Source organism: Bos taurus, chromosome 14, assembly GCF_002263795.3.
Source record: "Bos taurus isolate L1 Dominette 01449 registration number 42190680 breed Hereford chromosome 14, ARS-UCD2.0, whole genome shotgun sequence".
In the NCBI taxonomy this organism is placed as follows: domain Eukaryota; kingdom Metazoa; phylum Chordata; class Mammalia; order Artiodactyla; family Bovidae; genus Bos; species Bos taurus.
In genome coordinates this window covers 54,874,388-54,899,081 of record NC_037341.1, presented here as the reverse complement: position 1 = coordinate 54,899,081, position 24,694 = coordinate 54,874,388, and the positions used below count along the sequence as shown (strand labels likewise).

The following is a 24,694-nucleotide window of genomic DNA, read 5'->3' as shown; positions in this document are numbered from 1 at the left end:
GGGCAGGCCACGCCTGTGCTCCAAATCCTGCAATAATTTCCCCATTGTCTCCGTACAAGAGCCGGAGTCCTCACAATGGTCTACAGGGCACCTAAGAATCTCCCACATCCCTTACCGCTCTGACTTCTCCTCCATCCATGCTGTGCCCCTTGCTATTCCTCACCACACCAGACATCTTACCCTCTGGGCCTGCATTTCTGATGATGGTAAGTCTGCCTGGAACATTCTACATTCTACTCCCAACTTCCTCAACTCTCATTCTCCTTTGTAGGCCTACCCTGACCACCCCTCCCTGCTGGCTCACCCAGTTAGTCAGACTCTGATCTACCTTTCCTTTTTTTTCTATGGCACTTCTCACCTTTTAACATGCTTCATACTCTAATTTTTATTATTTCTATTAGTTATTGTCTCTCCCTATTCTAGAATGTAAGCTCGAAGAGGGCAGGGACTTTTGAAAGTTCCTAAAATAGTGCCTAAATCAGACAGGGACTCAATTTTTTGAGTGAAAGAGAATATTTTTATGTAGCTTATTAGATTTCTTGTAAATTCTGCCCCGCCTTTGCAAAAGCCAAGTCTCCTTACTTTATTTGATAGCATGAAATATGGGGAATGAACATGAAGGATGACCCACACTTAATCAGGATAGTTATTTTGACTGATTTTTTTGTTTTTTTTGTCTTACTAACAAAATTTTCTCAGAGATGAGCAGTGTTTTCAACATTAAGTACCTAATTTTGTGTGGTTGCATTGTACAGAAGAGCACTGCTAATGTTCCCATTTCCCCTGCCCCTGGAGTTGAAAGCCTGTGTTGAACATCATCTTTTAAAGGAATTCTTTCTTTAATTTAGAGGTTGTCCTCTAGTATTTTTTCTTACATTACTTTCTTTCCTATGAATGCATGCATGCTCAATAGCTCAGTCATGTCTTATTTTTTGAGACCCTATGAACTATAGCCCGCCAGGCTTCTCTGTCCATGGGATTTCCCAGGCAAGAATACTGGAGTGGGTTGCCATTTCCTTCTCCAGGGGATCCTCCTGACCCAGGGATTGAAACCAAGTCTCTTGCTTCTCCTGCATTGGCAGGCAGATCCTTTACCACTGCACCACACGGGAAGCCCTTCCATGAATTCACACGCACCTTGCGTGCCTGCATGCATGCTGAATCGCTTCAGTCATGTCCAACTCCTTGCGATCCCATATTGAATGTAAATCTGTTTAAAGTTTTTAGTTTAATATTTACCCTAAATCCATAAAACTTTGTTTTAATATTCTATGGAAGGCATGTATAAAGAATATTTTCAAAGTGCTAAATTCTAGTATTCTGTTTCATTGTTCTCTTTAGATGTAAAAATGTTGTTTATTTTTAATAGGCTGTTCTGGTAGGAATTTTTTTCCCCACACGTCAGCGTTTGGATGTCTATGTGAACAATACACTGGTCTGCCCCCAAAACACAGTGTGGAACTCCCAACAGAAACATTGTGAACTTACTAGACAACTATATACAGGTATTTGCTCAGAAAAATACTGCATACATTGTATATGTACTTAACCGTGTATAAAATTCTTCATAGTGTTTCATTATTAATGTTTTTAGTTCCTTAGCCCTTGACAAATACAGAGAAAATAAATGTTTACCCACGGTCCACCACACACTAAGATGTGTTCCTTTAGAACATGTGTGCCCTGAAAGATCCCTTCTGATGGAATTCTTATCTATCTGCACACCTGCAGATAAATGTCTGTGTGTACCATGGCTATTCCTTTGCCCCAGGAACATTTATATGCTATGCATTTAGTTCAGTTATTCCTGCGTACAGAAGACATTTCGCTTAGAATTTTTACCCTATGTTTGCTTCACTTCTCTTTCGTAGAGGTCAGAACCTAACTTCATTGGTAGTCACCAGAAGTATTGCCGAGAAAGTTAGTATAACAGCAGTTGAACACTGTGAAGTAAATATGTGAAATAAACTCTGGATTTAAAGGAAATATATGAAAGAAGCTAACTTGCGGATTTACCAGTGTTGCAAAACCGGGATTTATCTCTACTCCTGGAATTTTTTTTTGTTAAACATGGTCCTAATAAGCCCAGTCCACTCCTTTCTACGTGTGCTACTTATCATCATATTTTAGTTGCGCCCCCTAATCCTGGTTAATGATTACATCAATGTGTGCTGTAGATCATAATAGAAGCTAGACAGGAGAGTATGAATGAACAACCCATAATCATTACTGTCTATGAAGCAAGTCCTACTTCTACTAACATGAATAGCTCCTATTTCCAGAGACGTTGCTATGTGTCAGGCACTGTGCTAAGTGCTTTGTATATAATAACTCGCTGTTCCTATGTCCTAATAATAACCCTCTGAGGTAGGCACAGATGAGTAAACTGAGACACAGGGCAATGAAGTAATTTGCCAAGGTCTCTGTCTTAGCTCAGGCTGCCATAACAAGACACCATAAACTAGATGGCTTAAAACAGAAATTTATTTTTTTACTATTCCGGAGGCTGTGCGATCAGGATACCATTATGGTCTGGTTCTGAATACTTGCAGATGGCTGTCTTCTCACTGTAATCTCAGGTGGCAGGGAGGGGCTGGGGAGAGAGCGTGAGCTCTCTGGTGTCCCTTCTTATAAGGGCCTTAATTCATCATGAAGTCCCCACCCTCACTTCATCTGAACCTAATTTCTTCACAAAGGCTTCATCTCGAAATCCTGTCACATTGCGGGTTATGGCTACCGTAGGTGAATTTGAGTGGGGGGACACAATTCAGTCCAGAGCAATGTCAAAGCTGGAGGGGCAGAGCAAGGTACTGAACACATAGAGGCTAGCTCTATAACCCACGCTCTTGGTTCTGCTCCTTGGCCTCCTTGGAAACCAGGAGAGTCAGTGTTATTTTTAGACACAAATGATTGCACCTGTTTGCAGCTTAATTTTTATAAATTTCAACTCTTTTTTTTTAAAAAAAGACAATACTTTTGATTCAAAGTACTCCATCATTCAAATCAAGGAAATAGAATATCAACAGACAGAATTTAATAAATTGGTTACAGGGAATTGATTACAGAAGTTTGCAAAACAGTACCACCACCACCCTTTTAGAAAATTTTTTTCTGAAATAGCATTGTTTTTAGACAAACATTTTGCTTTGACACTTGGAATGAGAATAATATCCTATTATGACTGTACATATCGCTTTGCTGCTGCTGCTGCTGCTAAGTCACTTCAGTCGTGTCCGACTCTATGTGACCCCATAGACAGCAGCCCACCAGGCTCCCCCGTCCCTCGGATTCTCCAGGCAAGAACACTGGAGTGGGTTGCCATTTCCTTCTCCAATGCAGGAAAGTGAAAAGTGAAAGTGAAGTCGCTCAGTCGTGTCTGACCCTCAGCGACCCCATGGACTGCAGCCCACCAGGCTCCTCCATCCATGGGATTTTCCAGGCAAGAGTACTGGAGTGGGGTGCCACTGCCTTCTCCGACATATCTCTTTAGGTTGCCCAAAATGTGAAGACATGAGAAAGTTACCTAGAATAAATGATATATGCATCTCTAATGGTAGCTTGAGAACAGCTTCAATTTATAATACAAAAGCACATGCTTCAGATTCATGGAATGTTTAAGCCAAATTGCAAGTAGGTGTTCAGAAATATATAGTAATAATGAAATGCCTTCTTAATGCCATTGCTATGAATGTCTATTATGTTAGTAAGAAATAATCTCTTTTTTCTAAGATTCTAATTTCTTTTCCTCAGTATGCCCCACTATGAAATGTGGTAAGAAGCTTCATATCACATTCCAGTGTTATACAGTCAGACTTTGTGCTCAGTATGTGTTAGTGGATTTATTACTTCTTGGACATTGTTTATACTATGCCCTAAAATCACATATATACTTATTCATTACATATATAGGTATATATAATCTCAATCACTTTTACAAAAATTCAGTGCCCTAGAAGAATTTGTTTTGCATTAACTAAAGGGTTTTCAGTCTGAAATGTAAACTTGTGTTATTGATGTGAGATCCTTCTGAGATGTTTTCATATAAACTTCATTTATAGTATATACTTTTGTCCTTAGTAAAAATAGAAGCACTGAATCATCAATTTTCCTTAAGAGCTGGTATAGAGCACTGCATAAACTAAATGGCTATTAAAGTTAAATTTACACTTTTAAATTACAAAATGCCTTTAGTCACGGCTTTAAAATTCTGAAAATATAAAGAGTATTATAAGTACAACATAGATTTCTAGTTTATAATTAGATTTTATTTCTCATTAGTATGTCTACAGCTAGTTGTTTTTTATACTAAATTTAATATATAATGATTATTAATAGTATTATTTTTAAAATTGACTAATTTTGCACGTCAGTTCTATAAATGTTTTTGCTTTTAATATGCACATTTTCCTGTAAAAGAATGATAATATTGAACTTTTTCAGAATTTCGTACATTTAAACAAATATTAAATACTGCATGGTAATTATGATAATATAAATAAATGTAACTATGCTGTTTTGGCTTTTTTTCCTTTATAGAGCAATTACTTCCTAACCTGAATTCCACTCTCCCTGGTGAAAACTACTTTGATAGAACCTACCAGATGCTTTTCCTTTTGGTTAAAGGAACTATACCTGTTGAAGTTCACACCACTGCAGTCATATTTGTCTCTTTCCAATTACCTGCTGTAACAGAGGATGACTTTTATAGCTCTCATAATCTGGTTAGAAATCTTGCTTTGTTCCTAAAGATACCAAGTGACAAAATCCGTGTCAGCAAAGTAATACGAGGGGAGAGCCTGCGGAGGAAGAGATCCATGGAGCTCACAGTTGAACTGGAGATTGGTGATCCTCCCCCTCAGCTCATAACCAATGACACCGCAGGTATGAAAAGTAGACACTTGAGAAAGGGTAATGTCATTACCAAAACCGCATCCACAAATAACACTATTGAGGCTTGATAAGCCAGGCTCAGGAAATCTCACCAACCCCACATCCTGAACTCTCTAAGGACCTGGAAACCCTTTTCTCTGCTCTACTCCTGTAATCTCAAATTATTTTGAATTATGAAGAAACTTCAACCTCTATTTTGTAATTATAGCACTTAATTACTTCCATAATAGGATTTGACCTAACGTAAGATCCAAAAAATGACCTAAGGAAGTGACCTTATAGTTGAGAGATTCAGGATGAAAAGAGTTGGTCAATGAATGAAAAGAGTTGGTCAAAGTGGGTGGTAAGAATACTGGAGCTGAGGAAATAGGTAGTGAGAGTTTGGTCCAATTGAAGAACTGGAAAGGACCCAGAAGATCTGCAGCAGAAGGCTCCAGGAAGAACAAGCTGCTGGAGACGAGGTTGAGAGGTAGACAGGTACTAGATCGTGGGAAACCGAAAGAGGTTCTCCTCTTTGTTAAGCCCAGAAAAAGGAAGTAGGGGTCTTCCTAAGGGAGATAAATAAACCCTTGGAGATTCTGAGAGGTGGAGTAGTAGGATGGATTTCTAAAGTCATCTATTTGCCCTAATAAGTGCAAATGTGCAAGAATATGTCCTGTCTTTCATTTCTGTGAATGACCTAATCAGCCTTGCTAGCCATCACCCCTTTCTCTGACACTCACTCACTATACTCTATTTTCTAGGTATCAGAGATAAAAATAAGCTCAGCTATTCTGCCAGAGGTAACTTTGGTGGCTTAAATTATGGTTTCCTTAGGCTTACTCTGGCTGAGCATTTGGGTAAATGTTCAGACCTTCAGATTTTGTTCCTCTCCATCTTTTCAAGTTGGTATCTGAATGACAAGGGACTTTCTTGACCTCAGACCCTCATGTTGCCCTCTTGTCCTCATAGTTTCTGTGACAGGGTGGGTGGTCTTCTCTGCTCTGCCCGAACTTCTCTGGTGCAACTGAACTTTCCCGGCCTCTTGACATGCAATCACATTCTCAGCTGTAATTCCATGCTGATGTCTCTGGTGGTCAAGCCAAGTGTCTAGGCATACGCGTCTCCAAGAGGATGAGATATGGGTCTTTGTAGGGGGAAGATTAGCATCCAGCTTAAACTTCAAGTCCCTTTACTTGTACAAGTCCTGGGATGGGCTTTGACTTTCAAGGCCCTGGAAAAATGGTCCACTTAATAATGTGGTCAAATAATTGACTATTATAAAAGTTGTACAAATAAGACTTATTCTTAAAGAGAGTCTCCTTGTTGTATGAATTTCAGACTCAGAAAATCCTCATCTTCCCCATTCCTGTTAAGCATCTTCTTCATTCAACTCCCAGGCTCTCTTATGTGTCCACTTAGGTACTGAGTGTTCTCATCTTCTGCCACCAGGGTCGTCACTCATTTCCCCAGGTGGTTTGCTTCTGAGCTTTAACCCCATGCACCAGCCATGTTGCTCTTCTGGAATTCTACCAGTTAGGCAGGCAAAAGCTTCCTCCCTTGTGGGGATCAGCCTGTGGAAAGGCTTGCATGAATGGAAGGAAGTGCTGATCAGCTCTCTGTTGAAGGAAATAGGAAGCACAGGCTTGTGTTTGCAGCCACATCTTCCATTGGGCTTCCCTGGTGGCTCAGCTGGTAAAGAATCCGCCTGCAATGTGGGAGACCTGGGTTCGATCCCTGGGTTGAGAAGATCCCCAGGAATAGGGAATGGCTATCCACTCCAGTATTCTGGTCTTAAGAATTACGTAGACTGTATAGTCCATGGAGTCGTAAAGAGTCAGACAAGACTGAGAGACTTTCATTCTGTGCCCAGTCATAGGTTACTCTTCTTCATCAGCCTTGGGTTTCCTTATATCTACAGGGTCAGGGATTTGGGATCAACATAGTCTCTAATTTAGTCTAGGAGTTGCATCATGTTGAGATACAGGTCTGTATATGTAGATTGTTCACTGACTAAAAATTTCCCTGGTAAGCCCTTACGTGTATTGAGGTCCAGTACTTACTACACTAGCCACTCTAATGTCAAAAAACCCTGTGATTTATTTCCTGTATGTAATCTAAATTGCTTCACATACAACCTCTCCTACCCTCCATTCTCTTAAAGCAGTTTTATCTTGCTAGCCAGATTTAGATATAAATTTGGATATTTAGATACCCAGATATAAGCACACTGCTGTTTAAAAACATGGAAATAGGGGCAGGAGGACAGATAGGCTAACAGCTTGTTTCTAAGACTTAAACTGAATTAGGGTTTGAGGTCTCAAGGAAAGCCCTATAGTCTGGCAAGGAGTGACATCACAGCAAAATTTTGCAAAGTGGCAAGAAAGATATGCATGGAATAACACTTCTGGCCCCTCACAGCCTTCACAAAATGTTAGGACATCTATAAGTTTCCAGGTGTCCTAGAAAGTGGTTGCTTAAGTACTGAGGGGACCTCTGGACAAAGAGTCATGTCAGAAAAAACAGCTCTTCAAGTGAAAGTCTTTGGTTTCTAGCTGGCAGTCAGCAGAAATCAATGCCTTCACATGTCAGATGGTCAGAGAGAACCTGTTAATCATGCCAGCAGGTCAGGCGTGCCACCCTGCACCAAAAACCACTGAGGAGAGATGGGAGTAGCAGTGTATGGATGTGAAGCACCTTTGTACAGCTGGCACGAGGTCACGTGGCATACCCAGAAAGCCATCGTGTAGGAGCGTGTGTGGGTGGGGAGAGTCTGAAAGACTGCCATTTATCCCAAAGAGACTGAATCAACCAAAAGAGGCCTTTAAAATGGACAGGGACTAAAAATACCCAAGACTGTGATTTTCAGTGTCACATGAGACCTTCTGCCCGAGAGCACCGCCTGAGCACACTAAGCTTGAGGGCCTAGGCTTCATGGAAGAAACTCAGTGACTAAAGCCCTCAGGGCATGAGTCTGGATAAGGAAGGTGCTAGAGATGTAGGAACAGTACACCAAGACACTGGCTGTGGTTGTTGTTGTTGTTTTATTTTTTGTTTCTTTTTTATTGGAATATAATTGATTGTACAGTGTTGTGTTAGTTCCTGCTGTACAACATCATGAATCAGCCATTGTTGTTCAGTCGTCCAGTCGTGTCCAACTCTTTGCGACCCCATAGAGTGCAGCACGCCAGGCCTCCGTGTCCATCACCATCTCCCAGAGTTTGCCCAATTTCATGTCCATTGCATCAGTAATACCATCCAGCCATCTCTTCCTCTGATGCTTTCCCAGCATCAGGGACTTTTCCAATGAGTCGACTGTTCACACCTGCTTCAGCTTCAGCATCAGTCCTTCCAATAAGTATTCAGAGTTGATTTCCCTTAATATTGACTGGTTTGATCTCCTTGCTGTCCAAGGGACACTCAGGAGTCTTCTCCAGCACCACAGTTCAAAGGCATCAATTCTCTGGCATTCTGCCTTCTTTACAGTCCAGCTCTCACAACAGTACATGACCACTGGGAAGACCATAGCCTTGACTATATGGACCTCTGACAGGAGAGTAATGTATCTGCTTTTCAACACACTGTCCAGGTTTATCATAGCTTTCCTGCCAAGAAGCTAATGTCTTCTGATTTCATGGCTGCAGACACCGTCTGCAGTGATTTTAGAGCCCAAGAAGAGGAAATCTGTCACTAGCTCCACCTTTTCCCCTTCTATATGCATGAAGTAATGGTATTGGATGACATAATCTTAGTTTTTTTAATGTTTAGTTTTAAGCCAGCTTTTTCATTCTCCTCCTTCACTCTCATCAAGAGGCTCTTCAGTTCCTCTTCACTTTCTGCCATTAGAGTGGCATCATCCACACAAGAGAGGTTGTTGATATTTCTCCCACCTATCCTGATTCCAGCTTGTAACTCATCCAGCTCAGCATTTCTCATGATGTGCTCAGTGTATATGTTAAATAAACACGGTGACAGCAGACAGCCCTATTGTACTGCTTTCTCAATCCTGAACCAATCAACTGTTCCATACAGGGTTCTAACTGTTGCTTCTTGACCTGCATACAGGTTTCTCAGGAGACAGGTAAGATGGTTGGTATCCCCATCTCTTTAAGAGTTTTCCACAATATGTTATGATCCACACAGTCAAAGGCTTTAGTGTAGTTGATAAAAGAGAGGTAGATGTTTTCCTGGAATTTCCTTTCTTTCTCTATGAACTAACAAATGTTGGCAATTTAAATCTCTGGTTCCTCTGCCTTTTCTAAACCCAGCTTGTATGTCTGGAAGTTCTTGGTTCTCATAATGCTGAAGCCTAGCATGCAAAATTTTAAGCATGACCTGATTAGATGATTAAGCAGGTTCTGATTAGACCTGGGAGATGAGGCAATTGTCCGATGATTAGGTCATTCTTTAATACTGCCCTAAGGAGGGGATACATATGTGTATATGTGTACATATATCCCCTCCTTCTTGAGCCCCCCTCCCACTGTCCCATTCCACTCATCTAAGTTATCACAGTTCCAGCCCTCTAGGTCATCTCAGAGCACTGAGCTGAGCTCCCTGTGCTGTATGACAACTTCCCACTAGCTGTTTTACACATGGTAGGGTATATATGCCAGTGATACTCTCTCAGTTCATCCCACCCTCCTTCTCCCACTATGTCCACAGGGTCCATTCTCTACGTCTGTGTCTCTGTTTCTGCCCTGCAAAAAGGTTCATCAGTACCCTTTTTCTAGATTCCATATATATGCAGTAATGTACAGTGTTTGTTTGTCTCTTTCTGACGGGCTTCACTCTGTAGTTGTTTCTTAAATGATCGCTCTGACTGCAGTGTGTAGAACAGAATGCAAGAGGGAGAGAATGGATGTCAGGAAGCCAGTTTGAAAGCTGTTTTCGTATCTCTGCTGCTGATGGGTTGACTAGGATTTGAGCAATGGAGTTAGAGAGATTTCGAAATGGAGGACTGATTATATGGTGTTGGGGAGAGGTGAAGGAGAAGAAGGGCTCAAGAGAGAGTTCCAGGCTTCTCTGATAAGAGGTGCCACTTCACAAGGTAAAGAGCCTTAGCAGGGGAAGTAGGTTTACAAGGAACTGCAAAGCTAGAAAAAGGGAATAGAAACTACCTACAGTGTCAGAATTAACCTTGAAAATCGTCAGTGTCCAGAGCAAGGAACATTTTTGTTAGTAATTTAATGATAATGTTAGCCACTCATTAATATATACTATAAATTCAATGGTGCTAATTATCTCCTTCCATTCTGCAATGAACACTCTATTTTTTTAAAAAGTAATATTTAATGATAGACGTACATGAGAGTGCTTCACTTCTAAACAAAGAATGACATAGGAAAGTATTAAATTAAGAAACATTTTTCCCTGCATACTCTCACTCATTTTTCTTGAAATTATATTATCACCTTTGTTTTGTCTTTTGTTCTTTAATTCTAGCTAAATATATATATATATATATATATTCTACAGAGTTTTTTATTTTCCTGACCTCCTTAGTATGACTTTGTCATGTTTAGCTCAGGAATGGTTAGAAAGCTGTAGAATTCTCTGATGTGGATGGAGCGAGTGGCACAAACAAAAACTGAAGTGGAATATTCTCACATGTTCTCCCTATTCCATATTCTTACAGTCCACGTGTCATAACACTTTCCTCATAGGTCAGATGCAGTTACCTGAACTCCAAGAAATTGCTGGTTCTCTTGGACAAGCTGTAATTTTAGGAAAAACCAATAGTATCCTCGGATTTAATGTCTCTTCCATGTCTATTACTGATCCTATCCCCAGCCCCAGTGATTCTGGCTGGGCTAAGGTAAGAAAATGCAACTAGAAAGATGCATTTTGCTATTTAAAACATTGCTTCTTTCTTATTTTAACTGTTCTTCTATTTCAGTACAGTAATTTAGAGAGCATGTCTTTCTAATTATTGCCTATTTTTTTTTAAGTATTGCCAAAATCATAAAGTAGTTGAAAAAGGAGTGTATCTTCTAAAAAAGTATTTATTGGTGTAAAATATGCTTTGCTTTGCTTATTTACAACAGTGCTTCATGAATATGCTCTAGAGGAAATATTGTAATAATATTGACTTCATGCCTTGAACATACTTTTAACAAAGAACGTTAAACACTTAGCCTGGCCAAGAGGAGTTTGCTACTGAATGTAGTTGATCACGTGATCACCACTCTGTCGCTCGTGACCATTCACAGGTGGCTGCCCAGCCGGTTGGAAGGCTTTCATTTCCTGTTCATCATGTAGCCCTTGTGACTTCGCTCTCAGTGGTCACTCAGCCAGTGGCCACACAGCTGGGACAGCCATTTTCTCAACAGCCTTCAGTAAAGGCAGAAGATGCCGATGTAAGTTATAACTCAGAGATTTATTTAAGTGGAAGAATGAAGTTACTTCACTAATCCTGGTACACTGACAACCTGGGAATGGCACTGCCTCTTCAACGTTGGACTGTTATCTATGAATGTTGTCTTTTATGTTTTAAAAATGTGCCTTCTCTGTGAACTTGCTCCACAGCTTGTTATTTGAACTCTTTGTGTAGGAAAAAGAGCTTCTGTAGATTTAGAATTTGAAATGAGACATTTAAAAAGATAAAGTTCTATATATCTTTTTTTTTTTTAGGAAAAAAAAAAGCATGGTAACAGGCCAATTGTTGTAATTCTCTACTCTTTTTTTCTTTAGGGTAATTGTGTATCAGTTGGGATTACTGCACTGGCTTTGAAGGCCGTACTAAAGGACTCCAATAATAACCAAATCAGTGGACTTAGTGGGAATACAACAATTCCGTTTAGCAGCTGTTGGGCCAACTACACAGATCTTACTCTTCTTAGAACAGGTGAATGTACTATTTTTGATCCTCATATGTATACCCATAAATAAGGATAATTATAATTTCCTTTTAATGAATAAAGTGGTCTATACTACTCTGGTCAATAAATTATAGAAATCAGAATGTCTAGCTTACAAAAATATATCTAATATGCAAAATAAGGTGAAAAATAAAATAAGCAATTAAGGGAATTAAAACAGGTAATTTGAGGATGTAAATCAAAATTATATCATGATTCATATTTTCTTCCTTATCCATGTGTAATTCTTCTAAATCATCTATGTAAAAATTACATATTACATGTATAGTAAGAAAATTTAATATATAGAGTTTTCAGTTCAACAAAAGAAAGGGTAAGATAGTATCAGGTAATTTTAATGGCCCATGCTGGAGTTCAGAGTTGGGCTGGAAAGTGGGTTCTAGTCTTTCTATAAGCCAATGCGAAGGAGAAAACACGAGTGTTTTCATGATTCATAGCTCTCTAAAGATAAAACAGTCGCTCTGATGAATTACAATTTGCTCTGAGACCAGAACAGATGTCTCCTGTGAGTTCTCATGAAGTATACTCATGATCTCTTCAACATGGTTAGCGTAAATATAGTCACAACTCCCACAGTGAGGTTTCTTATATTATTTCCATGTGGACTGATGGCATAGCTTCAACTGGTAAAAGCCTTTCTACCGTGGCAAAAATGATACATCCAAAAAGTAGGTCTCTAGTGATGATAGATGAATCAATGTCAAAAGGAAGGAAATAGACTCGCTGTGCTGGACACAGACCAGCATTACTCCGTTTACCTCAACCCAGGGCTCATTTAGGACCTTTATAAGCCCTAACTCCTGAAAAAGTTTTATCTCAGCCCTCACTCTCCTCACCAATCTTATTTCAAACACACACACACTAAAAGTCAGAATAAAAGCCACAGTAGGGCTTTCCTGGTGGCTCAGTGGTAAAGAATCCATGTGCCCGTGCAGGAGATGGGTTTGATCCCTGATCCGGGAAGATTTCACATGCCACAAAACAACTAAGCCTGTGTACCACAACTGTTGAGCCTAAGCTTTAGAGCCCATGCTCTGCAACAAGAGAAGGCACCACAATGAGAAACCCTTGCACTGCAATTAGAGAGTTGCCCCTGCTCAGCACAGCAATGAAAACCCAACACAGCCAAAAATAAATTCTCTTTAAAAAAACCAAAATAAAGAGTAAGATAAGTTAAAGAAATTCTAACAATAATCTGGATTTTTTTTTCATAAGACCTAAATATCAAAAGCTAATATCATTCCAAAAGAGAGAAACTTGATCTTCCTACTGGGCAGCAATATCTCAACCTAGAGTTTTATGGAAATCCAGTGGCAATGAATTCAACATTGTGCCCTGGGGCAAGAGCCTGCAGTGTCCTATAAGCTCTAACAGTCAGCCTAAATGATGAGCTATGAGGCACTTGACAAGAACCCCCTCTGAAAGAAGGTTGCCCACCTCCCTGGGAAGGTGCCCAGTGGCAGAGACCCAACCTGAGGATCAAGGTCTTCATACTACGACTTTCAAAGGCAGTGTTCCAAAGTAACTGGGATCACTAGAGTGCTGAAGCAATAATGTAGATTTTGACGCTTTTCATGATAACAAAATAGTGCTCTCCTTTTATCCAGTAAATTTTCCTTTAGAGTTCAAAGCTTCCCTTGGAATGTCTATCTGTTGTTTCTAATTCTCTTCCTCCCTCCCTCCCTTCCTCCTTTCTTCCCTATTTCCTGCTTTCTTTTTTCCCGTAAGTGTAGGCTTTCAGTTCCCTGCTTATGTACAGTAAGGAAGGTCAAATATAGTCATCTCTTCATGATTTTTAGATCGGTTAGCCAGTTTGTAGATTAACCACTGTAAAACTGTACAAACAACAAAGCATATGCAAGAAAAGTGATAAAATGTCTTTCCATTGCTCCTTGGTCAAGTGTACAATGATCAGACAAGGCTCAGCACCCTCAGCTCTCTTCCATACTGTCCTTTGTTTCTAACAGCCAGTCCTGGGCACTAGGAGAGAACCCCTAAGAAGTAGGTATTGACAATCCAGAAGGAAAATCTATCCAGAGTCCTCCTGTCCATAGCTGATGAGCAGATAGAAGTGAAAGTGTTAATCGCTCAGTTATGTCTGACTCTTTGTGACTCCATGGACTGTAGCCCACCAGGCTCATCTGTCCATGGAATTCTCCAGGCAGGAATACTAGAGTGGGGGATTTTCCTGACCCAGAGATTGAACCTGGGTTTCCTGCACTGCAGGTGGATTCCTGACCATCTGAGCCACCAGGGAAGTTAACTATGGCAAATAGAACACTTCTGACTCTGAGACCCTCTCTACCATTGTTTATACTTCAGTTCATTTGACTCAGTTTCCAAAAGTACTTCATTAGGGGTTATACAGTATTTGTAAGTTGATGAAAACCCAGTTGGAAGTGTATGACAACAAACAGATAATCAAAGGAAGTCAAACACTGCTTATTTTTCCCCCCCAGGAAAAAATTTTAAGATTGAATTTATCCTGGATGAGTTCGTTCGGGTGGAGTCCCAGCCTCTCGGCCTGGCTTCGCAGTCTGTCTCCAGCCCGGGCAGTAGCAGCAGTGGCAGCAGCAACAGCAAAGCGTCCACTGTGGGTACAGCTGCCCAGATAGTGACTACAGTGATAAGCTGTCTGGTGGGAAGAGTGTTGCTCTTGGAAATATTTATGACTGCAGTTTTGACATTGAACGTACTCTAGGTAAGCACGGTACATGCTGTTTGTCTCCACGTACTAAAGTATCAGAAAATGTTTACTGAAGAAAGACCGCAGCATGGCACCACTATGGTCACAAAGAGTCTCGGCCATTAAGGACGTTGTTGTTCAGCTGCTCAGTTGTGTCTGACTCTTGGTGACCCCATGGACGGTTGCACCCCAGGCTTCCCTGTCCTTCACCATCTCCTGGAGTTTGCTGAAACTCGTGTCTGTTGTGTCCATGATTCCATCTAACCACCTCATCCTCTGTTGATACAGCTAGTGAATTGAATTTGGTACTCAAAACTGAGACATACACTTTTCTTTCCTTCTTTGTTCTCCTTAATTAGTAATACTTGTTATTGTGGTTCAGCTGCTCAGTCATGTCCAACTCTTTGCCACCCCATGGACCGCAGAAACTCGTGTCTGTTGTGTCCATGATGCCATCCAACCATCTCACACTCTGTTGCCCACTTCTCCTCCTGCCCTCAATCTTTCCAAGCATCAGGGTCTTTTCCGATGAGTCAACTCTTCGCATCAGGTGGCCAAAGTATTGGAGCTTTAGCTTCAGCATCAGTCCCTCCAGTGGATATTCAGGGTTGATTTCCTTTAGGATTGACTGGTTTGATCTCCTTGCTGTCCAAGGAAGTGATAGGTTCAAATGTAAAGACAAAATACCACCCTGTGGAAATGTTATTCCATTATATGATGGGGTATAAGAATGTGGGGAGTGAGAAGTTCAGGTTACGTCAGTATTCTTTCAAGGTGCAAAAGCTCAGCTCCAGTTGGTTTGGACAATAAAGTGAACTCGCTTAACTGAGACACTCAGAAGTAATCTGATTTCTGGCAGAGCAAGAACCAAAGACTCAAATGACATCATCCAGAGCCTGAGTCTCTGTCTCTCTGCTCCATTCTCCTCAGTGATAGATTCACTCCCAGACTCTCTTTCTGCATCATCCACCCCAACCCTCATGTACAAATACCACCAGCATCTTCATGTTTACATTCTAATGCAGCTGATGCAGAAAGAACAAACCTCTTGCCCAACACTTCCAGAAAAAGTCCCAAAATTATTGTCATTGACTCAGCTTGGGTCACATGCCCATTCCTAAACCATTCTCTGTGGCCACACATTGCCATAAATTTGTGAGGAGATACCCCACGTCCAAGGGCAGAGAATCCCCAGCAAGTTGGTAGGAGGAACGAAATCGTGTTTTGAATCAAACCCCCTACTGGTCAGAGAGGCTCAGAGGGTTCAAACAAACCTTGTGCACACCAGGACCCAGAGACCTCACAGAGACTGAGACAAAATGGTGTTTGTGCGTCTCCTGTGGAGGTACAGGTCTGCAGTGAACTGCACCTGGGGCAGGGGCTCTGGATGCAGCAGACATGGGTATGGCATAAGCCCTCTTGGAAGAGGTCTCGTTAACCCCACCATACAGCTGCCAGAACTTACACAGAACTGGGGAAACAGACTCTTAGAGGATGCAAACAGAACCTTGTGCCTACCAGGTCCCAAGAGAAAGGAGCAGTGACCCCACAAGAGACTGACCCAGACTTGCCCCGGGGAATGTGCAGGAGTCTCCAACAGAGGCATGGGTTGGCAGTGGCCTGCTGCAGGGCTGGGGGCACTGAGTGTAGCAGTGCATGCATGGGACCTTTTGAAGGAGGTCGCCATTATCTTCATTACCTCCCTCATAGTTTGGCCCCAAGTCAAATAAAAGGAAGGGAACACAGCCCCACCCATCAACAGAAAATTGGATTAAAAATTTACTGAGCCTGGCCCTGCCCATCAGAACAAGACTTAGTTTCCTCAGTCAGTCTCTCCCATCAGGAAGCTTCCATAAGCCTCTTATCCTTCTCCATCAGAGGGCAGACAGACTGAAAACCTCAATCACAGAAAACTAACCAATCTGATCACATGAACCACAGCCTTGTCTAACTCAAGGAAACTCGAGCCGTGCCATGTAGGGCCATCCAAGATGGATGGGTCATGGTGGAGAGTTCTGACAAAACATGGTTCACTGGAGAAGGGAATGGCAAACCACTTCAGTATTCTTGCCTTGAGAACCCCATGAACAGTATGAAAAAACAAAAAGAGAGGACACTGAAAGAGGAACTCCCCAGGTCAGTAGGTGCCCAATATGCTACTGGAGATCAGTGGAGAAATGACTCCAGAAAGAATGAAGAGACAGAGCCAGAGCAAACACAACACCCAGTTGTTGATGTGACTGGTGATAGAAGTCTGATGCTGTAAGAGCAATATTGCACAGGAACCTGGAATGTTAGGTCCATGAATCAAGGCAAACTGGACATGGTCAAACAAGAGATGGCAAGAGTGAACATCAACATTTTAGGAATCAGTGAACTCAAATGGACTGGAATGGGTGAATTTAACTCAGATTACCATTATATTTACTACCGTGGGCAAGAATTCCTTAGAAGAAATGGAGTAGCCATCATAGTCAACAAAAGAGACCGAAATGCAGTACTTGGATGCAGTATCAAAAACAACAGAATGATCTCTGTTTGTTTCCAAGGCAAACCATTCAATATCATAGTAATTGGAGCCTATGCCCCGACCAGTAATGCTGAAGAAGCTGAACAGTTCTATGAAGACCTACAAGACCTTCTAGGACTAATGCCCCAAAAAGATGTCCTTTCCATTATAGGGGATTGGAATGCAAAAATAGGAAGTCAAGAAATACCTGAAGTAACAGGCAAATTTGGCCTTGGAGTACAGAATGAAGCAGGTCAAAAACTAACAGAGTTTTGCCAAGAGAACGCACTGGTCATAGCAAACACCCTCTTCCAACAACACAAGAGAAGACTCTACACATGGACATCACCAGATGGTCAATACCTAAGTCAGATTGATTATATTCTTTGCAGCCAAAGATGGAGAAGCTCTATACAATCAGCAAAAACAAAATCTCAAGCTGACTGTGGCTCGGATCATGATCTCCTTATTGGCAAATTCAGGCTTAAATTGAAGAAAGTGGGGAAAACCATTAGACCATTCAGGTATGACCTAAATCAAATTCCTTATGATTATACAGTGGAGGTGAGAAATAGATTCAAGGGATTAGATCTGATAGACAGAGTGCCTGAAGAACTATGGACAGAGGTTTGTGATATTGTACAAGAGCAGGGATCAAGACCACACCCAAGAAAAAGAAATGTGAAAAGGCAAAATGGTTGTCCGAGGAGGCCTTACAAATAGCTGTGAAAAGAAGAAACACGAAGGCAAAGGAGAAAAGAAAAGATATACCCATTTGAATGCAGAGTTCCAAAGAACAGCAGGGAGAGATTAGAAAGCCTTCCTCAGTGAACAATCAAAGAAATAGAGGAAAACAACAAAATGGGAAAGACTAGAGATCTCTTCAAGAAAATTAGAGATACCAAGGGAATATTTCATGCAAAGATGGGCTCAATAAAGGACAGAAATGGTATGGACCTAACAGAAGCAGAAGATATTAAGAAGAGGTGGCAAGAATACACAGACTAACTATACAAAAAAAAAAATCTTCATGACCCAGATAATCACGATGGTGTGATCACTCACCTAGAGCCAGACATCCTGGAATGCGAAGTCAAGTGGGCCTTACAAAGCATCACTACGAACAAAGCTAGTGGTAGTGATGGAATTCCAGTTGAACTATTTCAAATCCTAAAAGATGATGCTGTGAAAGTGCTGCACCCAATATGCCAGCAAATTTGGAAAACTCAGCAGTGACCACAGGACTGGAAAAGGTCAGTTTTCATTCCAATCCCAAAGAAGGGCAATGCCAAAGAATGCTCAAACTATGGCACATTGCATTTATCTCACCTGCTAGCAAAGTAATGCTCAAAATTCTCCAAGCCAGGCTTCAACAGTACATGAGCCTTGAACTTTCAGATGTTCAAGCTGGATTTAGAAGACAGAAGAACCAGAGATCAAATTACCAACATCTGTTGGATCATCGAAAAAGCAAGAGAGTTCCAGAAAAACATCTATTTCTGCTTTATTGACTATGCCAGAGCCTTTAATTGTGTGGATCACAACAAACTGTGGAAAATTCTTTAAGAGATGGGAATACTAGACCACTTGACTTGCCTCCTGAGAAATCTGTATGCAGGTCAAGAAGCAACAGTTAGAACTGGACATGGAACAACAGACTGGTTCCAAATAGGAAAAGGAGTACGTCTAGGCTGTATTTTGTCACCCTGCTTATTTAACTTCTATGCAGAGTACATCATGAGAAACGCTGGGCTGGATGAACCACAGGCTGGAACCAAGATTGCCGGGAGAAATATCAATAACCTCAGATATGCAGATGACACCACCCTTATGGCAGAAAGCGAAGAAAAACTAAAGAGCCTCTTGATGAAAGTGAAAGAGGAGAGGAAAATGTTGGCTTAAAGCTGAACATTCAGAAAACGAAGATCATGGCATCTGGTCCCATCACTTCATGGGAAATAGATGGGGAAACAGTGGAAACAGTGACAGACTTTATTTTTTTGGTCTCCAAATGGTGATTGCAGCCATGAAATTAAGACGCTTGCTCCTTGGAAGTTATGATGAACCGAGACAGCATATTAAAAAGCAGAGGCATTACTTTGCCAACAAAGGTACGTCTAGTGAAAGCTATGGTTTTTCCAGTAATCATGTATGGAGGTGAGAGTTGGACTATAAAGAAAGCTGAGTGCCAAAGAATTGATGCTTTTTAACTGTGGTGTTGGAGAAGACTCTTGAAGAGTCCCTTGGACTACAAGGAGATCCAACCAGTCCATGCTAAAGGAAATCAGTCCTGTATATTCACTGGAAGGACTGATGCTGAAGCTGATAGTCCAATACTTTGGCCACCTGATGCAAAGAACTGACTCAACTGAAAAGACCCTGATGCTGGGAAAGATTGAAGTTGGGAGAAGGGGACGACAGAGATTGAGATGATTGGATGGCATCACCAACTCAATGGACATGAGTTTGAGTAAACTCCGGGAGTTGGTGATGGACAGGGGGGCCTGGCATGCTGCAGTCCATGGAGTTGCAAAGAGTCAGACATGACTGAATGACTGAACTGAATTGAACTGAATAATTTAGAAGGAGAATAAAGTATTTCAGTACTAAAAGCCAAGACTAAATTTAAAATTAAAAAAAAAAAAAAAAGTCAGGATGAAGGGAAACAATAAGGCTGGCTTTCTGGGAGAGTGGCAGAACAACTGGAGCCTGGGGCTTCAAGAAGAAATAATCCGTTCTTCCCTCCTCCTGGTAGAAACTAATTAGAAACCAGCTGTCAAGGGAGAAGCACAATTTGAAAAGTCCCAGCCCTGCCTCTTATAGATAATAGAGAGGATGGGTTTGGAGCTGAAGGATCAAAGGTAAACAGCAGCACACAAGTTATTGTATTTTAATGCCAGTTTTCTTGTCCCTAGAATTCTAGTAAGAGTAAACTTGCTGTCTGTTTTAGAATCTTGTGATAGGTACTGTTTAAGTTCATTTCTTTCTTCCAAGAAGCATTAAAATATAAAGTATAAATACTGCTTATTATTATTATATTTGTACAGTATTATTATATCTGTACATTTTGTGTTTCTTCATTAAACGGATTTTTTTTCCTAATTATCTTCATTGACTTCCTCCCTACTTGTATCTACAACTTTGGAATTTTACAAAATTCATAAAATCCTACTTTGAAGTCATTGGTAAATGATATTGTTCATGGTGTTTTTTAGGACTTTTTTCGCAGATAAAAAGTTAGCAGCCTCCCCTTTGCTACTAAATAATCCATAATTCTTCAATCAAGACATGAGAAGACTTAAACACTGTCTTCGTCCTTTCAGGCTGCTATAACAAAATACCAAAGATTGAATGGCTTAAGAACAACAGAAATTTATTTCTCACAATTCTGGAGGCCAGAAGTCTGAGATCAGGGTGCCAGCATGATCAAATTAGGGCCCTCTTCTGGGTCACAGACTTCCACTGTATCTTTATGTGGTCGAAGGGGCTGGGGAATTCTGTGGAGTCTCTTCGCATTCATGGAGGCTCTGCCCTCAAGACCTAAGCACCTATCAAAAGCCCTATCCCTAATACCATCACATTGGACATTAGATTTTAAAACATAAATTTGAGGTGGGGCTTCCCTGGTGGCTCAGCTGGTAAAGATTCCACCTGCAGTGCAGGAGACCTGGGTTCCATCCCTGAGTTGGGAAGATCCCCTGGAGAAGGGAAAGGTTACCCACTCCAGTATTCTGGCCTGGAGAATTCCATGGACTGTATAGTTCATGGGATAGCAAAGAGTCAGACACATGACTGAGCGACTTTCACTTTCTTTCCCATTCAGATGGGGTTTCCCAGGTGGCACTATTGGTAAAGAATCTGCCTGCCAGTGCAGGAGACTTAAGAGATTCCTGGGTGGGTTCAATTCCTGGGTGGGGAAAATCCCCTAGAGGAGCAAATGGCCACGCACTCCAGTATTCTTGCCTGGAAAATTCCATGGATGGTGGAGCCTGGCGGGCCACAGTCCATGGGATTGCAAAGAGTCAGACACAGCACACACTCACATATTCAGCTCATAGCAACAGTTGATGAAATTCTGTTTTTCTTTTTTAATAACTTTGCATTCTGGATTAACAATATTTTAGTTTTAAGAGAGTCCTGAAATTATGCTGGGAGCCAGCACGGGAGTTCCCACCCATGACAAAGGTCATGCGGAGAGATCTGACATGCAAAGGTGAATCAGAACTCAAGGGGCCCCCCTGGACCTGCCTGAGCATCTACCCCAAAACCAAAATCTGTCTGTTTTACTATTTCACGACTTTCACCAACTCTTCTGACATTAACGGGGGGCTATTCCCAACCACCTTTCTCTGTAAGAAAATCAACTTAAAACCCTAGTTAATAAGTCTCCTGGACATAATAGGTGTGTTTCAATTCAAACCCTTCTGATGACTTTCTAGCTTGCCTGACAGGTTTGTTCGGACTCCTGCAGCTACACATGTGATTGTTCACAGCCTCCAACCACAAGAGGCACAGGAAGCTTAAGATATTCTAACAATGCAGAGCTTCTCAGAGAGTTAAAATTGTTAGAATAGAACTAGTAGAGGATTTCTTTGTTGAGCTAATGCTTGCTGCCAAGTTTCCATATCCCTTACCTATTATGTCCCTGGGAGTATATTGATTAATACAGTTGGTATATAGAAATGTAAGTAGTAGCTTTAATGTTAGTAACCTTGGACCCTTGAATTAATTCTTTTCTTGTTATAGCCCACCACACTTTTGCCCTATAGGAATGCAACTTTATCTAATGCTTTCAGAGGGTGGCGCCTGACTTTAGAATAATCACCTTTAGAGAAAAATAAGTTTTCTGAAGAAAGGGTCATAAAATGTTAACAGGCCTCCTGGCCAGAAGATGATGTAAATCACCTAAAGCTTTTGCGTATGATAAGTTTGCAGAAAGAAAGCCTGGCTTCGATAAGGATGAAGGACTGCTGACCTTGCATGACTCTACCCCCGCCCCACCCCCACCCCCCCATTATCCTCTATGCACAACTTAAGGTATAAAAACTACTTTGGAAAATAAAGTGTGGGCCATGCTCATCAAGCTTGGTCTCCCCATGTCATTCTTTCTCTTTCATTTTCCTTTTCAGGCTGATTCCCTGGAGCACAGGGGCCTTCTGTGTTCACTTTCCTGCCTGGGCTTCTAAGACCCACTCGAGAAGGTGCCTAAGGTGGAGCATCTTCAGCTATTTGAGAGGGCGCCTGCAGCCTACATGAACAGAGCAAGTCCCATGCTGGGGCTTTATTGGCTTTCTGCATAAACCAAGGAATATCAGCCTCTTTTCTCTCCTCTGTTTTCTTAACTGCAAAATTCTTTCCTTATCTCCTTCTCTATTTCTCTCAGTCGCCAATGCCGTCCTCCCAAGGGAATCCCTGGATCTAACCGGGGCTGGACCCCGGCAAAATTATACTAAATAAAATAAGAAAACTTGAATGTGAAAACTACAATATATAAGGACCACTGTTCTCTCTCCACAGTTCCACACAAGAGCAACTTAAATTGGTAAACTCTGAAATAGTGATTTTTGTCTTATTAACCATTCCATGAAATAGTAAGAAAGTTAAAATTAATTAAACATATTTTAAAATTACACTATATGTTCTTAAAAAATGTTTGTATTGTTTTTAACTTTCCAGGAAGCAACTGAAGTGCTATTCTGAAGAACAGGTTGAAAACACAAATATAGAAACTGCATATTTAGGAACTGTTGTGTTGCACATCAATAAAAAGTCTAATGTTTTCAAGAAAATATGCTAAAAATATTTTGACAATATATAAAATGTATTACTTAGCTTTAATCACAAAAATCAGACTTCCTCAAAATATAAATTTCTTTTGCTTCTTTGTGTTCGTATGTTATTTCATTTTAAAAACTTTTAGAAATATTTGATTTGTAAGTAGATATACCACCTCCAAGTTGCTGTCCCAACAGATCATAAAATCCTTTAAAGAGTTGAAAGAGCTGTCTAGTTTTGACTCAATTTCTCTAGATCAAATTGAAAGCATTCTGAATTTTTATATTGTACCGGGGATCTGTTTTTCTCTATCCTCATAAGGCTATAATTTCTGATGATCTAAGCCATTTTAATTTCTAAGGATTTTGGAGAAATGAGATTGTTTTAAACCTTTTTTTTTTTTTTTTCAGTCAAAGTTGATATTTTTCAAATCCACAGAAATGCCAGGAATTCTAGATTATCCTAGATTTCTGAGTCTGCCACCCCTGGTCAGTCTTCTAAGAAGAGCTTTCCTGGTGTCCTTTGTTTGAACAAATCCAAACTCCTCTGCTATCCCCTTCTTCCCACTCAAAACTGTCACTATGAAGAGTGTGACCTCCTGCAACCCAAGATTATACCAAAAGAGATACTTATTTTCAAGAGATAAAATTAGAGAGTGCAAAAAAGCCACAAATTACCATGGCTAAGTTAACCAAAAGCTCTCATACTATAAAAATTACACTTTCTACTCAGAAAAGTCTAAAGGAAATGCTCAATTTAGAAGAATAACTCTAATCAAGGCTTTGTGGCCATGTCGCAAGCAAGGAGAAGTGACATTCACAAGTCACCTTCCAGCAAGTGACAGGAAGCATATGGAACAGCTGGGAGAATGCAGCAAGTCTCAGAGCTCTTTCTACAGGATACCGCTCCCTAGAATACTCGCCCCAGGTCATTGTTAATCTTGCTAAACATGAAAAGTTTAATCTTGCTAAATCATGAAAAGTTATTCAGTTCAGTTCAGTTCAGTCACTCGATCATGTCCAACTTTTTGCAACCCCATAAATTGCAGCACACCAGGCCTCCCTGTCCATCACCAACTCCCGGATTTCACTCAAACTCACTTCCATCGAGTCGGTGATGCCATCCAGCCATCTCATCCTCTGTTGTTCCCTTCTCCTCCTGCCCCCAATCCCTCCCAGCATCAGGGTCTTTTCCAATGAGTCAACTCTTCGCATGAGGTGGCCAAAGTACTGGAGTTTCAGCTTTAGCATCAGTCCTTCCAAAGAACACCCAGGACTGATCTCCTTTAGAATGGACTGGTTGGATCTCCTTGCACTCCACGGGACTCTCAAGAGTCTTCTCCAACACCACAGTTCAAAAACATCAATTCTTCAGTGCTCAGCTTTCCTCACAGTCCAACTCTCACGTCCATACATGACCACAGGAAAAACCATAGCCTTGACTAGACGGACCTTTGTTGGCAAAGTAATGTCTCTGCTTTTGAATATGCTGTCTAGGTTGGTCATAACTTTCCTTCCAAGGAGTAAGTGTCTTTTAATTTCATGGCCGCCATCACCATCTGCAGTGATTATGGAGCCCAGAAAAATAAAGTCTGACACTGTTTCCACTGTTTCCCCATCTATTTCCCATGAAGTGATGGGACCAGATGCCATGATCTTAGTTTTCTGAATGTTACCATGTAATAAATCCAGGTATCTTTGTATATATTTACTTTGTATACATTTACTCAATAACAGGCATTCTAGTGAGAAGACTACAAAAAATAAGATTGTGTCTTCACCTTCCAGGAGTCTGCAAGGTAGTTGGGGAAATAGTAGCAGAAAAGGTGATATACAATACACAGAAGTGTAACATGGTACACGAGAGAAAGACGTAGGTGCTGGAGGGGTACAGTGGAAGGGCACTTGGCTGGAGGAAGGGCATCTTGTGAGGATGGAGATGGATGAGGGACAGATTCCAGAAGACCATGATGCC

At 41.0% G+C, this 24,694-nt stretch overlaps 1 protein-coding gene across 1 annotated transcript in view; it reads left to right on the top strand.

Moving 5' to 3' along the window:
• PKHD1L1 (PKHD1 like 1) overlaps positions 1-24,422 on the top strand; it is a 179,809-nt gene extending 155,387 nt beyond the window's left edge. Inside the window, 7 exon segments of the mRNA XM_059874459.1 lie at positions 1,370-1,505; positions 4,537-4,881; positions 10,536-10,687; positions 11,082-11,228; positions 11,563-11,716; positions 14,210-14,451; positions 22,075-24,422. Of these exon segments, the coding sequence (XP_059730442.1) occupies positions 1,370-1,505; positions 4,537-4,881; positions 10,536-10,687; positions 11,082-11,228; positions 11,563-11,716; positions 14,210-14,451 (1,176 nt within the window). The 3' untranslated portion in view covers positions 22,075-24,422.
• Positions 24,423-24,694: the final 272 nt, after the last annotated feature.